The 17,545-nt window shown below is 42.3% G+C and overlaps 4 protein-coding genes across 4 annotated transcripts; 3 read left to right on the top strand and 1 right to left on the bottom strand.

Annotated features, from left to right (window-relative positions):
* Positions 1 to 3,634: 3,634 nt before the first annotated feature.
* PHALS_09216 (methionine type i) lies at positions 3,635 to 4,571 on the top strand (the record flags this gene model as incomplete). Its single annotated transcript, XM_024724677.1, has 2 exons — positions 3,635 to 4,399; positions 4,458 to 4,571. 2 exons carry the CDS (start codon positions 3,635 to 3,637, stop codon positions 4,569 to 4,571), a joined length of 879 nt encoding a protein of 292 aa, XP_024575530.1.
* A 1,147-nt stretch (positions 4,572 to 5,718) lies between these two features.
* PHALS_09215 (glucanase inhibitor protein 3) lies at positions 5,719 to 6,492 on the top strand (the record flags this gene model as incomplete). Its single annotated transcript, XM_024724676.1, has 1 exon — positions 5,719 to 6,492. One exon carries the CDS (start codon positions 5,719 to 5,721, stop codon positions 6,490 to 6,492), a length of 774 nt encoding a protein of 257 aa, XP_024575529.1.
* Positions 6,493 to 7,176: 684 nt separating this feature from the next.
* PHALS_09214 (Trypsin) lies at positions 7,177 to 7,986 on the bottom strand (the record flags this gene model as incomplete). The annotated part of the gene is made up of 1 exon (XM_024724675.1): positions 7,177 to 7,986. The coding sequence occupies one exon, from the start codon at positions 7,984 to 7,986 to the stop codon at positions 7,177 to 7,179; it is 810 nt and encodes a 269-aa protein (XP_024575528.1).
* A 7,009-nt stretch (positions 7,987 to 14,995) lies between these two features.
* On the top strand, positions 14,996 to 15,959 carry PHALS_09213 (uncharacterized protein; the record flags this gene model as incomplete). The annotated part of the gene is made up of 2 exons (XM_024724674.1): positions 14,996 to 15,082; positions 15,165 to 15,959. The coding sequence occupies 2 exons, from the start codon at positions 14,996 to 14,998 to the stop codon at positions 15,957 to 15,959; spliced, it is 882 nt and encodes a 293-aa protein (XP_024575527.1).
* Positions 15,960 to 17,545: the final 1,586 nt, after the last annotated feature.

Raw genomic sequence — 17,545 nt, 5'->3', positions numbered from 1 at the left:
TAGAGTTTGTATACTCTTGGAAGTCAAGCTTCCTCTGTGTAAGGTGCCGTGTGACCCGTCACAAGCATAGCCACGACGATGGCTCATAGCCATGGTTTGAACAACAGCATCACCAGGTGGTCGAACGTCACTGGTGCGCTTAACCATTATCTTAGCAAAATTAGCCACTCCCAGGATATCTAAGTCGGGGCGCTGACCGCGGTAAGAAGGATAATGATTTAATTCATGTATGGTCAAGGGCACTGATTAAAGCGAAGGCGACCATTATGATTTGCGGTACATCATCTCAGTGGAACGCCGATTGTACCGAAATAGTATCTACATGGCACTTACCATTAGCATGCACAATTTGTCAATTACTGTTAACCTTTCCAAGTAGAGAGATCTAGTCTACCTCACCAAAATCACTTGATGCTTTGCAAGATGAAGAACCCGTTGACGAATATTACACCATTATAGCTTTTCAGCATCGATTGCCATGTGGTGCAATATTTTGTTTCCAAAATTAAGTCAGTCTTATGACTAACCGCCCGATCCAGATGCAACACGCATGATAATACGTCGTGATACTCTTTTAGCAACAGATTAACCAAATTTGCAATCCTTCGCTGTTGATTTCAAAACCGAGCTCAACCGTAACATATGACGAGCTTAGTCTTCCTCCAGCACCAGCTGTACCATTTTTGAGAATTTATTGTCTAGCAATTCTTGACATATGCAATGCCTTTAATGCACAATATGAAAATATTTACTAATACACCTTTAGTTCAAAAGGCACGAGAACGTGTATTAGAGTTATCGGCAACATAGCCTCTCTAGGTCTATAAACGCTTCTATCGGAATTCGTGAGGGAAGACTTGAAACCCGTTGGGCCACATCACTCGCTTTTCCACCGAGAGTGAAATATAAAAGTCGCCATTTTGAGCTTTACTGCTCTGCATGGTGGCCCGGGGCATGGTAGTGCTGAGTCAATCATACCATTGCATCGTGGCCTATCGAGAAGTGAATCTAATGTCTGGTAAAGTTACCTTTATGAATCTCGAAAAAGTCAATGCGCGGCCTCAAGTTTTGTACTCTCGTCGATCCGTGATTCAAGGCTTGAGCCATACCGAATTCGAGCCCAAGACGGGACTGCGTTAAACAAAAAGTGCTCAAACTTTCCTTGAAAATCTCGGATACGGTCACTAATGTTCTTATCAAAGATGCACAGATACTATATACGTATTTGGCGGCCTCGATGACTTCGCATACTTCTTGCAGTTTTTGACAGTTAGTCGTGGTTGCAAAATGTTCTCATAGAATTCAGAAATACCCAAGTCTCCGCAAAGTTTGTATGTTGATGTTTGTGGCTTACAGCCGGAGCTGTTAGCCCACCTCGCCTTGAAGAAGTTCTTTATCCAGGGTTTGGTCCCATTGGCCTCAACCTCCACGGGGTACAATGTCATTTCTGGGACTCCGTGTTACCCTGCGAGCGATTCGTCGGACAGCCCTACCCGGGATATCGATCCTACTACCTCTTTAACAGGAAAGAAAGGGGTATGTGGAGCCAGCGGCATCACAGTAGGATCCGGTTGCACTCTCACCGACGACTGGTTAAAGCCTTCCTGGAGGTGTCTGGTGATCGCGTTCTTGTAGCTAGTGGACGCCGCTAGGCGTTCTAATATTATTTCCGGTCCTTGGGCTATAAGACCATATGAATCGATAAGATCATAAAGTATCTCTGGTTGACTCGAGGACAGACGGTAGGAAACTCGTGTTATATCTTTGCAGAGGGTATAGATAACCTTTGACCCAAATCGTCCGGAAATTCATTGCACAGAGATTGTATTTGAATGCCCACTTATAAGCAAAACTGCAAGAGTTTCGTCTGCTAGTTATGAGTGACATGTATCAACAATAAATTTCTTGAATCGAATACTATATATTTTTCTCGGGATGTAATAATAAATTATCTGTATTTCTTAGACAGCCCATGTGTATATACCTGAACTTTTCACCGCTACGTTTTGCGATATAACACAAAGGTGGAATGTGAAATTTGTACAATAGTACACTATCACCATTGAACGAGAAGGTCTCACAATAATGAAGTACAATACAAGGGGCACATTGTGGGGCGGGTCAACATGGAGCAGGAGACACAACAGAACACACGCAGATGGGGGCATGAAACCATAAAGCTTTTTTAAGAGATCGTTGATATTCCGATTCAAGTCTGCAGTAGCGACAAAGAAGATGCCGCAGGATCCAACCCACGACAACGATGCGATGTCTGCGATTTTTCTACTGGTAAAAATCTCGACAGTTTCCCGACACGATGATAACTCTGCTGTCGGAAGTTTATTATTAATACTGACAGATAATGACAACCCGGCCAGGCAAAAATGGAGAATAAGCAATTTTGCCGACACCATTGATCTCCGATGTGGTATCTTCGGGAAACAGTCTGACCAGAGGCCTCAATAATGACCAAAGACAATATTATAAGCAGGAAAGTGATTTCTAGTCGTGCGCTGAATCGAATGTAAATTGCGAGAGGATTGCTACAGTTAAACCAAAAGGAACAATTTTCCTTAATATCTCAGACGCGGTACAAACGACGGTATACTAACTAATGAAGTAATTGGAGAGTTATCTAAGGAGCCAAGCGTTTGCAATCCGATAAAAGAAATACGCTCTCGAGCCTCCCGATTCTGATGTCAAATGTCCGGAAGATATAATTTCTAAGCGTGCTGATATTTACAGCAAACTGCTTTCCAGAGCACGATATGTGTTAAAGTGGTTATGCTGGTGCTAAAAGTAATTTCTTAACAAAAGTGGAATTGAATCCACAACTTTTGCCGCTCTTTTACTTAAGGTAATTTTGAAGAGAGACAACATGGATTCGATCCTTTCAAAAATTATGTGCCGATGATAACTAGACTTCGTGACATACGTGGTGGTGGTTTGTAAAGTATTTTTGAATGTGAAAACGATTCGTTGGGATTGTACTCACATTCTATGTTTTACTGATCTTTGATTCGGAGCGCAGAGTGAAAAGGCGTAAGAGATGTATCAAGCATGACCGGCGCTTCAATAGGATGAGTTTCAGTGCTGCAGATTGTTTTCTAATATGTTTCGATGAAGATATTACACATACATCAGCTTAAGTCGCGACATCAGCCACCAGGTGCATACATGAAAGAAAAATCCAAAATATGACACGATAGAAGATGATGCAGCAGCACAATTCGACTCAATTGGTGGTCTTTTGAGGATGCAAAAGACCAGATTCTAAAATTCTTAGCTTGCATTTCTGTCTGATTAAGCGAATACTCCGAACAAATGCAGTTACTGTACACTGAAATTGCTTATCATCTTATAAGATAGGAACGATGCAAAGCTTATTTGTCTTAATAAGCTTTTGTCTCAAATTTGTTACAAGTTAGACATTCGACCAATATATATAGAGATCGATGCTATGCCAAGACATTAGATCTTAGCTATCCGCGAAGATACCGACTGGTTCATGTGTAAACTACGATGCGTTACCAGCCTAGAAAAAGTTTCCATCTACAGATATTATAGCAACTTACGAGGAATAAATTCAATATTACAGTCTTATCAGTTTTTAAATCAAATTGTTATAATTTCCATGCGTCGCTACTTCAGTCGCTTCACCAGCCGCTCACGCGTTGTCGCTGGCGATCAGACACCGCAACGCTCAGTACCGAATTATATCTTACATCCTCACTATGCAGCGAGTGGTAACATGTCGAATGTCAAGCCATTTATTCCTATTCTAGATTATGACCAGCAACAGCAATTGCGTGCGACGTGTGCGTTGGCGAAAGACATACGGGAGTTTGCACGACCACTTTGCGAACCTGGAATAACAACTGAAGATATTGATCGCCTTGTGCATGAAGAGATTGTACGGCGTGGTGCTTATCCCTCTCCTCTCAATTACGGAGGATTCCCAAAGTCGCTATGTTCATCTGTAAATGATATTGTTGTGCACGGTATTCCAGACAGCAGATTGCTAGAGGATGGAGATATTGTAAATATTGACATTTCTGTCTACTTGAATGGATTTCATGGTGACACGTCGCAAACGTTTACAGTGGGGAATGTAGACGAAGCCGGAAAACATTTAATACACGTGACCAATCAAGCTTTGGTGGGATCCATAGATAAGTGTTGTAAACCGCTGAACCGCTTTGCTATGATTGGAAACTTTATACAAAACCTAGCAGAACAAGAAGGACTTGGTGTTGTACAAGAGTACACAGGTCACGGTATTGGTCAGGAATTTCACTGCTTACCTTATATTCTGCATCACCGAAATGACGAGCCAGCTAAGATGCTGCCTGGTATGGCCTTTACGGTCGAGCCGGCACTAACGGAAGGCGATCCACAGGTAAATTTGCATCGTAATTTGCTCAATTTAGCTTGTTTGCTTATCGTTTCTTGGCTAGATTGAGCACTGGGACGACGGATGGACCGTGGCAACCGTAGACGGTGGACGATCAGCGCAGGCTGAGCATACTTTGCTCATCACCGAGGATGGCGTCGAGATTTTGACGATGTAAGCAAACTTTTCTCTTTGAGTGTTTGATTAGCGTAAAGCAGTCGCGTAGAGAAATGGATGGTTGATTTCATAGCCAAATCTTCATCATTGGACGGGACAGCAATGGTCATATACGACAATCGAAAAAGCTCGGAACTCTTAGAAGTTATATATGGATGTGCTATCAAGAAATGAATGGGGAAAAAGCCAAGTAACGTGGTGATATAATTTGTGTGCTAACGCATGGCAAATGTTAGCTGCTCAGTACAAATTCAGTCAAGTCATGAAGAGAGAAAGTAGAATGTATTCAACAACTAGAGTCTTCCTCGTTAATATAGAACACCGATGGGTAAGTTGAGTTTATCATACCCACTTATTGTCTTTTGTGCTACTTTTAGTCCTGCCGATCTAGCAAAAACTCTCACAGCTCGATATCCGTGCATGATCACTCGTTGTAGCGTGCTGATATCATTCTTGTAGTCGTATCATCATCTGTTGTTGTCGGACTATATTGACACTTACACACGAGTCATCAGTCCTCTGATGAACACCTTTGCATATAATTAATTTCGTAATGTGAAGCATTTGCAGCTTTAGCACCACCGACAAATTCGTCACTGATCTATCAAGGGCAAGGCAAGTGTTACAATCGTTAAGATCAAAGTCTTGCTTCACCGATAATAAAAAATTTGAAGCTTTTACAATGTAAAAGTGACTTTCCTAACGCAACATGCACAAGTTTGGAAGCAATCACCACACGATTCATGCTGAACTTCTGTCTTTGTTTTTGTAGCTTTGATATTTCGTTATAAAAACGTTAACATGTCCGCTCGATGACGACACATAATGCTCGTTCTTAAGAATGTTACATACGGCATTACAACTGCTAAAAAAAGCTTGAATTTCGCATGTAAGTCATGAGGATGAGTATGAAAATGAAGCATCTTAAGTTTCCTATTCCATCATAATTCAATTTCTATAATGGATCTCCAATATATCGTAAAGATGGCACGTTTCCTGCGGTATAAGTTTTGCAATTTGCTGAATTACATCACGGGTAAACGAACCATCTGACTAGACTCTATAGCTCAATGCGATTGAGAAATACCTGGTATGCCACATGAAATCTTATTGTACTCATTTTAAAATCTACCACCTTCACAACAACGATGAAAATCACCTTTTTGATCCAAGTTTTGCTTAGACTTGCACCTGTCACTGCTATTCTTGGTGGCCAAATCGTCCCGCAAGGCTCAAAGACGTATATGACTGGTATTCGTATCACTATCGACCCAACTTCAAGTGATGACTATAATTTCTGTGGTGGAGTATTAATCACGCCGACCCACGTGCTCACGACTGCGGCATGCGTTTCCATTTCCTTTGCTAAGCCAAACTTTGTTTCGGTTGGTGCACATTACATTAACGGTGGCGAAGATGGCGATGAGTTAAAAGTTGTTTCCGTGGTAAAGCATCCAAAATTTGATCCAACAACACTCAGAAATGACTTTGCTGTATTAAAGCTGGTAAAGCCTGCCAAATACAAACCAGTAAAGCTTCCGGCTTCTGATGGCAGTGACATTCGGTCTGGCATGTGGGCTTCTGCTATGGGATGGGGAGCTATCAATGCTTCAATCGATGCATTTGGTTCCGAAGAGCTTTTGCGCGTGAGTTTACAAGTAGTTACAAATGATGCTTGCCGTAAAGCACTTGATTCGACCGCGATCGATATGTCGCAAGTTTGCGCTGGTGGAGAAAAAAACAAGTCACCATGTAAAGGTGATAATGGTGGTCCGCTCATCAAAGAAAATTCGAATGGCGATAGCGACGATGTAGTTATCGGACTCATTAGCGGTGGTAACGGTTGCGGTATCAAGGGTTCCCCTGCTATCTTTTCGCGTGTGTCTTCAGTGCTGCCTTGGATTCAAGCTGTCACCAAGTAGTTTCTCAAATACGTTTTGTAAAAGAATATTCTGTTTCGATGTTGTCCTTGTTACTCTTTGTGTTTGTTGTAAACGACGACGTTTCTGAAAATTACAGAGAAACAAGAAAACGTCATCCTTGATGAAATGCTATGATGCCAGTGCTTGATGATCACAATATCCTCGAACCAAAACTTTACTTCAAGAAGAAGTTTAGCCACAATAGATTGAATATGGGGTACTCACTCGATAGGATCATATATTTTTTAAGCAGCACATTGCTCATACTACAGCGCTGTGTGTGTCAGGTGAAACGTAGACCTTATGCTACATGTAGTTAGCGTGACTAAAAAAGTGAAACAGGTAATCTATACCGAAAAATCTCTGATGACCTACGAGGTTGTCTACAAATCGCTTATAGCGCGAGAACTGTGTGTAGTGTAAGAGACGCTTTGGACATGAAAAGCAAGAAAAAATTAACGGTCATTTGTCTTTTCTTGTTGGTGTTATCACCGGTAGCTAACCATCGATATAATTAATTGCTACAACGATTGATTCGATCATTGACAATAAAACTACTTATGTATTTCTTACAACCTGATCACGATCAAGGACAGACGTTACAGTGAGTCGATATAGAGATGGAAACAAAGATTAATGAACTATTTCACAAACTTTAAGCTTGCATACGCAAAGATGCGAAGTCTAATTGCTTCCTCGAGACTTCGACTGCGCTAGTCTATGATCTCTCATCTCTTCTACTAAAACAAAGAGAATCCACCTGAGTTCTGTCGAAATGCGTGTGTACACAGACGGTATGTGCTTTTCTCCAGTACCAACAGGCTGACTAAGTACCCCAATTAATACTCTCCCCACTCCCGACTTGTTGTCTTTAATGATCAAAGGTCCACCTTGATCACCAAAAGCAACGCCCTTTCCTTCTTCACCACCAGCGCACAAGAATCTATAATCAATGAAAGAAAGCGAAGTCGCATTCTTGCAGTCTTTAGTTTTCCACAATTCAAGCTCGACGCTTCGCAGCACGTCCGAGTGCCCGAAACGATTCTGTTGATCAGTTGTACCCCACCCCATTGAAATCGTCAACATACCTGCTCCGACTGTCCGGTCAGAATCCCTGAGTTTCGGTAACTGAATCGGAGAGAATTTGCTCGGTCTTGTTAATCTTACGATTGCCAGATTGTGCTCAAGACGAGGATATTCAAATTTTGGATGGCTGTGGTAGGATGCAATTGCAATGTGCTCACCATCAATCATGTCGGTAAAGTGGTGAGTACCTACTACCACAAATAAGGGTTTTTGCCCAATGCATACAGCAGACGTAAGCACATGGTATGGGGTGATCAACGTGCCACCACAGATGGTGTCGCCATCGACTGTGAAGCGTAAGCTAACCATGTAAGTCTCTGTGCCTTGACGAACAATGTTTCCGCCATAAATTGCAGCGACCAACGCGATTGTAAGCGAACCCAAGACAGTGGTCGTGATGCCTTTCATCGTAGATGTTTGAAACTTGCAGATGTAATAATTTTTCTTTTTCATTATATAATCTTGTTAGAATCTAATACATCAGAATTAATTAAAATACAGTCCACACAAGATTTTTTGCAACGCAATCTATGTAGCAATGAGAAGGATGGGACTTTAAAAAGGAGATGTCCGGGGGACACGTGGGCTGTCAGTCTCACATTAGGCTAGTCATATCGCTTCACCATGAAGATTGTGCAACATGCATATATGTATAAGTTTAGTTTACTACAATCCAAAAATAATCTTGAAAAAAAGGATCAGGCCAAGCGCTGAGTTACTTAAGAGGTTATCTCTGTTCCGCTCCTGGTGGACAATTTGGACCTATAAGCACTAACAACGCGGACTCTCTTTTGAGCAAAGTGTACAGCAACTTCGTTGCTTGTAGTAGTACCTGGCATCAATATATAGATGAGTCGTGCTTGAAGGTATCTTCTGTAAGGACGAGACATGATTTTGTCGATAACCAGTTCCAGACATGCTTGATGAGCTTAGGCCTATCGGTGATCCCGAAGGGATCACGCGCCGGGGCTCACGGCTCTCAGACGATAAACAGACGTTTACTAGCCATAAATGCGCCGGTGAGATACCTTCAGAAATGCTTCAACCGCACGCTGGTGAAAGCTTGACGCCAGGACAACAGTACGTTCGTCACGTTTTCAGCAGCTGAGATATCAAGTCAAATGTGTTTTAGCTCTTCCAGACGTGCTTCAGCGTTTCTGAGTGAATCAGACGCGTCAGGTGGACGCCAGGGCAACATTTATCGCACTCAAGCTTCTCCTGTATGTCGAGACGGCGAGAAACCCTCCCTCTAGACAAGATTGTGTACTTAATTAGAAACTTGATCATGCTCTAGATGAAACAATCGTGCGTCTGCTTGCGATTTCCAAGCTCAAAGGTCGCGCACGAGGAGGGCCATTCATGTGTAGTATCTCTCTTTAAAGGCATTCCAGCTAGAAAAATAGAGGCGACATATCCCACAGGTACCCGCTTTGTTTCATTAAAGGTACTGGTTGAGGCTCAGGTTCTTACGTCACGGGAGGCTAATGGACAACACCTGCAGCTTTGTATCGCCCTTGTGGTGGCATGCCCTCTTCGAAAAGCGGCAACAGTGCCCATCTTCATGCAATTCCTTTGAGTGCAAATTGACCTTATTCCCTTCGCGTCCACACTACACTTTTGAGAAGGCGTCGAATGTCAAGTTAATGCGGAGTATAGCCTCTATGCTGCTCAAGTCGGTCATTGTACGAGAAATGGATAAATTTAAGAGCGTGTCAAAGGCGGCTGACGTCGTCTATGCCAAGGGCTAATCTCAATTTTGCCAAGCAGCTTTGTGATTGTACATCTGCGCCTTGTGTACCTTATTCTCTTTCGGTTAGGAGGTTACGAGGTGGCGGGCTCTAAAGTTAGGTCATCCGACAAATTCCTCGCGTGGATTTTCGAGCAGGTGCAAGGTGGTCTATGGGGGCTTACTCTACCTCGCTTTGAAAGAAGTCGCATCTCAAATCCAGGACAACGACAATACCAACTGCCACGCCGTCAAAATATCTAATTCTTCTGGAATGGTTTATCTTTGACACTTTCACTAATGTCTTGTCGCAAGATAATTCATATCGGGCATATCCAATGCCTCCGCGAACTTTCTACCGCTTCCAACATTTGCGTGTTATGTGTAATTGTATGACAGGCCTGAAACCTTGAGGTTTTCACGGCTTCTAATAACAATACTTTTAACCAACGACCCTAGGCTGTGACACCTCTCCTCAAGAAAATTGATCCATACATAGTTGGCTCCCGTGGATCGCCTGGTTTTCAACTAAGTGAGGCACCGCATACCTTGGTTCTGGTGACATATGAACAAACAAAATTTTACAAGGAAGCATAAGCACTGTTAGAGCTGTTGGTCTTGTTTATAAAATGATGCAGTATTTACATTTGCAGGCTTTACTGGTCTAATTAATGATGTGGATAATTCTTTCATCTCCGGTTTTTCTTAAATCTATCACGAAGTAACTTCAGTCTTAAGTTCGCCATATCTCGACTCGCTGTGATCAGCTTAAGTACACTTCGTAGTTAGACAAAAGACTTCAAACTTGGTGAGATTGAGCTTCATAAATCAAATACGCGATACAATGGCTCAGTGCCAAGACGTACAAAAGCAACATGCCGACGCCAGATTCAGGAAGGAGAACAGGCGTTGATAAGTACATGCTTCATAGGCGCAGTTGACCTGCCTTCGTAAGCAATGTTTGCAGATTGTATAATCATGTTGCGCTCGCCATCGTCGGACTTCACGGTCGTAGCAAAAGCGAATAAGTTACATCTTTAAGAAACAGTAAACATATATAGTGCTTTCTGAAGTCATATCACAATCTAAAATAATATCTGTTGTAGATGATATAGCTTCTCCATCATTCATAAGCTGTTCTACACTCTGTGTCGGGGGGTTGGCGCCGCTCTGGAACTTCCGGATTGCCGAAAGCCACACAGTTAATTGCACAGCTCAGAGAGCGCATCCGACATCTCACCCTTCTCAGTATCCGTTGCTCTCCGACAAAATAGGGAAGAGTCGATGAGTCGCCATAATTGAGAGATCCCAGGAGATCCGACACTAGAAATTCGTTCACCACCGACAAAGCACGATAAAAAAGTGGTCACCCACCCTACGTTAAGATTAGAGCGACGGCGAATGCACAAGGGTTGTTATAAATATTCGTTGGTGTAGCATCATTTATTACTCGAAGCTGCAAAGAACAATGTACGACGTCGACGTAGAAGCTTATCATCTTTAAGTAGCCCTACTATAACACCTTCTCGTTAGGCCGCAAACATAAAGCAACGGCTAATTCACACGGTAGTAAAGCGTGTATGCGCTGCGAGACTCTGTATTAGCTCCTAGAAGGTAAACACTGAGAATGCTCAGGATTGTAAGTGACAACATTAGTAGTATCAGAATTTTGGGGGTCTTTGAGTGAAATAACCTCTCACTTCACCAGATACTGCTTACAGCCCTGGTAAACTTGCCGACATAATTTTTTCGATATGAAGTGGAGCCCCTTGCTTATCGAGCAGAGCTGTCTGAGGACAAACCCACTCTTGTGGTTTGTTTTGAATGTGACGACACGTCGTCTCTCTTTGAGAGTATAGACAGGCTGCCAACAGTGACTGAGCCTCCTCATATGCAACCTCTGTGTACACAATCGCTCTGATTACTCGAAGTGGTTAGATCACTACTCGAAAGCGAGGTCGTGATACGACATTAAAAGCCTACGAAAGATACAGGAGGCGCAAGTATGCTCTAGAACATTTTGTGAATATATTTAATTTTCTCTACGACCACAACCTGCCGAGTGTGGCGATGTCGCATCAAGCAATGAATGCGCGTCGGAACCAGATGTGCAGAAGAGAAATGAAGATGCCAGAAGCTGGTGAACACACTTCGTGAGGCAATGTTTTTTTCAATCGAAGGATTTTAATCTGTTTACACACGCAGCTTTTTGTGATTCATATGACTGCCCATCTCATCAAGTTTGATTCTTTAGCTTGCTGCGAAGTGCCGTTGAGCTAATCAGTTAGCTGAATCGTATCAACAGCCCTCCGCTAAAGTGATCAAAGCTACTTCGCGGTGTGGTAAAGGACCCGAAGTTTGAATTAGCCGCTTAAGAAATGAAGTAGAGTGTGTAGCTGTGTGTACTGCCTTAATTGGCACAAGCTGGATGGTTGGAAGTAATTTGCTTCGACACTGCGTTCTCCTTAAGCAAAAGCCTTGAACGATTAGATTCACCATACGAATAACGCGTTCTGTATGTCTGGATGGTCAGCGGCTGACATACTAAGCACCCAAATTTAATTTTGTCAAAACTTTGTCCTTAAGAGCGGGTCATCATCACACACAATTACTACCAGCAAGCCTGCTACACACTTATTTTGGGATTAGGAATAGCGATTAATCTTGATAAAGATCCATTAATTTTTATTTTAGTGATCAAAGTTTTAACAATGATGCAACTGATCCGTCCACAGTACGTATCATCTTATCGATGCGACTTCACATTGTGGCATGTAACAGCTTGACTGGGTGACATGAGAGCGCAGCAGATCTCCCATTTGACGTCTTAGCTGGTATTTATCTCGAAGGTATACTCGATAAAAAATATTGCCATCGAGACATGACAGAATTAATGAAGTGCGCTGCAATGTATGATCGTGGGCAGGATAGTTGTTCTCTTACATTCCAGGCTCACCTGCTTAAAAGCAATGACGCGTTCATAGTCATTGACAATCGCTTGAAGTAAAAATATTCGTTTCTTTAGCAACTTCTAAAGTTTACAGACTACATAACGGCCGTCCCGGACTCGAATGAGTCACCTTGGAGTGCTCATAAAACTTCTATTACAGCCTCGAAAGCTGTTTCTTCTGCCACACTATATCCTTTTTAGTGTGTGAGGGGTCATGCCGTGTCAGCATAATTTGCTGATTTGTTGTGCAAGTTTTTGGCCAGGCGATGTCACCTCATTATACTTTTTGGGACAGCGGCACTGACTAGAATATGATGGTGGGTGTGTCCTAATAACGGAAAGAGCAGTCGAGAGCCAATCGGGGAAGCGCCATTCTTTGCCGGTTGTTTCGACGAGAAGGAAGCGTTCCACTTTTATAAAAAGGCAGTAAGCTTGCCAGGGACGTATTAAGTATCTGCTGAAGTTGATGGGAGGGCCTAAAGGCGAGGCATCATCACACCCAATACCACACCTCGGCAAGATTGGATCCGGTTCTGTCGGTGCTCACAACGTGGCACCTTGCAGTACTTATCTTTCAGGAAGGAAGGCAGCTCGCCCACCGCAATGCGCTTCACAGGACACGACAGCTGTAGCTCAAGACTTCGCCAATAGCTGTACTACTCGTTCTTTGGAGATGTATAGGTCTGTTGACAAAAATTACGCTTGAGCTGTTTGTTGCACAACTCTACGTCCAAATTGCGCTTCAAAAGACAAGTATAAACGACGATCTATTCTGACGTCTGCTTCACTGAAGCTGGCTTGAAAACCTGTAAGACCGGTGAGGTAACGTGCCTTGTTTACCTTTCGTACAAAATTGAGTATTATACTTTTCGACACTCTCGCCAGCTTTACCAACAAAAATGTGAAGGTACCGAATTTCCCCGGCCGTTATTGATCGTGGCAAAGACGATATTCGTGAGAAGGGGTGACGCGTAAGTTTGAAAAAATACTCCCCATCAATGTCCCGGTGACTTCTTCTACTCTCGTTCATGACCCCTGTGTACAAGCGGATATGGTTTTGCTAAAGTTCGGTAAAAAAAATTACGATACTAATGATCGTGAAGAGTTGGTGTGCCCGTTGTTGGTAAGCCCGATAAAACCTATGCGTTAGAAACAAGTTGGACGTTGCTTTTTAAGGTGGGGTTCTTCGCCTAAGAAAGCGGATATGAGGTATACAACCTGTGCAAAGGTAATGTGAAGAGTTGCGAAGGCATAGACTTAAATAAATCGGTCGGTGCTATGCCAACCTTAGCAATAACGACCAAAGATGTGTGGACAAATAATGTTTCTTTCACATCAGAGAGTCCCTGTGGCCTTCTCTCAGATGGGAAGCAAATTTGATGTATGGACTACAGTGAAGACAAAGGCGCTGGGTTCAGTCGTGAAGAGTCTCTTTAACTGTTCAAACAGAGCAAACCTGGTATAGTCTGAAGATCATCGGCCGCGAAGGCCGCGTCATTCTGTGAGACTCGTTGAGCCATGTGTACACTTAAGTTTGAGGACTCAGTATGAAAGCCGTGCTCGTAAGATAAGCATTGCTTGGGAAGTAGGAACAGTAAGTTGTTTCTTAGCTTTTAACAGTGCCAAATGTCTTAAAATGACATGGTCGTGGCCCAATGTTTGTGGAAATTTTGTGGGAGAGAACGTACATAATTAATTATTGTGGCGTACGTTTACACTACTGCGTTTTGGACTTGAGTCAACCTCAATAGTACCAAATTATGTGTTATGATGAAATTTTCAACAGGTTTGCCGTGCACTTTGAGTAAATGAAGCTCTCAGAGTACCCAACCAAACAGAGAACGGATTTGCGCTCTTCTACAAAGAGCGAAATTGAGAGCATAAAAAACATATAGTTTGTTTTGCTTGTGTACCTCCGACATTTATCTCTGAATTTTCGTGATATTATAAATACCAATATTGCCAGTTGTTACAAGTTTTCACAATGTTGCAAATGATAGAGTTGCTCCAATTGTGTAAGGGTTTAGTACCCATTCATGTTACAAATCATCATAGCAAGTATGGGTACGGAAAACTTAGGCCAGGACGTCTAGTCTAACGTAATTCACTTTTGTGATGAGAATGATTCCGACAATAAAATTATATTTCAATTACAGTGATAATGCCTTGCAAGTTAAAGTAGAAGGCAATACAACCACACAAAATATCGAAATGAAGTTGAAAGCAACGCTCAGCAAATGCAATCGGTTTTGACGCAGATTGCCGCTTGTTAATGTAGCAGAGAGCTTTTCCCACAAAGTAATCTTGGCTTATCGAGCCGAATGCTTAGCGAATTTAAAATGAATCTACGCACATAAAGGCTGAAAGTTTCTGGATATGCGATCAGATAGAGCTAGTTATAGTAATCCGCCGGTTACGGCAGTGTATGCAACAAAGCTGCAAACATCATAATTCACTGACGGAATGCTAATGGGATTGCTACTGCAGGTTTTGGGCCAAACGTCGAGCGATAATTTCACGGCAAGGGCATCTCTTCACCTGAATATTGGATATCTGTGCAATTCGTATACAAGAAAGAGGCTTGGATTGTTCAGCTTGCTCAGCACAAAACCTCATCGTGCCTTTTAATTTCACTACAATGCCAGATGTTTACATTCTTTTAGATGCTCATGTCAAATGCCTTATATTTAGTAATAGCCAATCAGTTTGTTGAATATTAAACTGAGTTTGTGGTTTTTAACATGCACGTACTTATCTGTCGCCTCCGTGCCCCTGTGCATGTCCGTAGGCCATCGCGCCTTCATCTCTGCCTTTCATCCTCTCTGCAGGTAAGTCTTTTAATTATAGTCGAAATGTCCTCGTCAGAACGTCGTGTAGTGTGTCTAAAAGCCTCGTTTTTGCCTCTTGTAGAGCTTCTCGTCGTCAGTTAAGTCAAAACCATCGGTTCTTGATGGACGTGATGGTGTCGTACAATTCGCTAATCGAGCGATGGAAAGAGTGAGTACCCATATGGAACGGTACCGTGAGCACAGAGTCTTCGCGCCGTCCAATTGGATGCTGCATAATTATTTGCTCTTTACCAAGCTTCAGTTGCCTACAAATACTGAAATTGATGCTGTTGAGTTTCTAAATGGGGCTCAATTTGCCTGTGATTTGGTTGTCAACACCATGTACTCTAGCGAATTTGTCAATTTTGCCACGGGAACCATTACTGAATCTCCTGCAGCTGAAAAATTGAAATTGGGATTATCGGAGAATTGCTACGATGCATTTCTTTTTGCCATAAAGCAGACAAACAACAAAGGCCACCGATTCAAACTTAACAAGCTGGATATTAATGGTATTTACCTCGATGATGTCAATTGGGTCAGAATATCATTAGCCCGATTAAAGCAGGAACAGGCACTTGAAGCATACAACCGAGCACACGTGGCTCAATTAGAGAAACAGGAAGAAAGTGGAAGTTTAAAAAGTCAAGACAAAGTGGTGGAAAAGCCAATAGTAGACATCAAATCTGAAGATCATGCGGTGATGATTGAGCGACTTCAATTGGATGTACAATTAGATGCAGTTGAACATTTGGAAGTCGTGACTCCTGAAGCTACAGACCAAACGATTGAAAAGAAATCGTCAGTGGTGTGGCGCTTTGAGTCACTCGTAACGCAGCCCGAGGATTTGGACTGGCGAATTGTCAGCGTAATTTAGTTGCATGTGAATTGACTCACCCAGTGTCGCCATTTGCAAACCAGCTTTCGGATAGAATCTTGTGATCATAGCGGCGAGTACTGCAGCGATTTTACTTTCAGCATATCTAAAAATGAAATATTTCTGTTTTAATAAGATTATTAATCATGAAAGCTATTTTTATTAGCTAAATTTAAGGTGACAATCATTATACGCCACATTGCCCTGAAATTTATGTCATTGGCTGAAATGACAATTTATTTCTTACATGTCAAAAATAGTTGCTAAGAGCTAATGACTAAGGGTGGGTGGGACATGTGGACAGTCAGCAAATTTGAGCTATACTTAAACCTCATTATATATATTTCATTCAAGATTTTGTGACTTGAGAGATTTTACGTTTCGTTTTTGGGTGAAGTGTACAAACGCATCATCTCTGTGACTTAAAATCGCAGTATGAGTGGTTGGATTCATGTGCGCGTCATAGGTGATAAACATCAGCCATGCTAAGGAAAATAAAATATACATTTAGCTGCTGAACGACACTGTAGTATGCACGGATATTTTGCGGCAGGAATATGCTACATTTACACATTACGTGCTCCATTCTCTCTCGGCTGATCTGAAGGTCAAGTCTCTACGCACAATCATTTGGCGAATTATAATTCGTCGGATCTTAGAAGGCACAATGAACCTTACTGGTCCGTCCATCGTTAAATTGTCAATGGAGACCAGCCATCAAAACTGCAACTCTCTTTAAAAATTTCGTGGTCTGTAGCATCAGGTTATTGGCTGTCGATTCACGATCCCAGGCATTAAAATGTCAAGGAAAGACCTAACAGATCTGGAAACACGGTGCAATACGCGCCAAAATGATATAGAGTCCAAGAATAGTTTTATGACGCCGATACAAATACAATGTCGACCGTCTTGTGGCAGATACGGCAGCTATAGTGACAGACATTTATGCTAGACTTGAGACTTTGAAAGATTGTGATGTCATCCTGCTCAAACTCTAGATTTAAGATGCAAATCTTTTCATTGACGTAATTTGATTGAAGTTGGCCACCGACCAGCGAAATATTGGAAACATTAAGAACGACGCACTTCTTCAGAATTCCTTGATAACTAAATTTTTAGAAAGCAGAGGCGCTTTTGGTGTAAACATGAAGCTGCTGTAGCTTTGGTGCAAGACGCATATCGCTTAAGTTAGGAGTAACGATGTTGTTGCGTGCCTTCACCAAAAATCGGGAGTAAAAAGCCTCATTATATCGCGGTCACAAGAAGCATTTCATTAATAAGACGTGCGGGCATAGCTATAAGTTGTTATTTAGCTATTGTGGAGTGTTAGAGCGACTTTTTCACGGGCGATGATCCCGGTGACTGTGAGAAACATGTAGAATACCAAGTCCTATATATATTAGGATGGTCTACCCATGTCATGATGATAACGTAATCGCTTTCTGCGACGCGTGCGGAGTAGTTAAGATATACAGGTTAGTGGCAAGTAAGGTTATTTACTCATGAGTAAACTGAACACGGCTCCATCTTCTTACTATCAAGCGTTGTATCCGAAAGAATTTTGCCAAGGGCTGCAAGCTTCCGGG

This window comes from Plasmopara halstedii, assembly GCF_900000015.1.
Source record: "Plasmopara halstedii genome assembly, contig: Scaffold_350, whole genome shotgun sequence".
NCBI classification, from domain to species: Eukaryota; Oomycota; class Peronosporomycetes; order Peronosporales; family Peronosporaceae; genus Plasmopara; species Plasmopara halstedii.
Note: the sequence above shows the minus strand (reverse complement) of the source record. Positions and strands in the feature narration are given on the sequence as shown.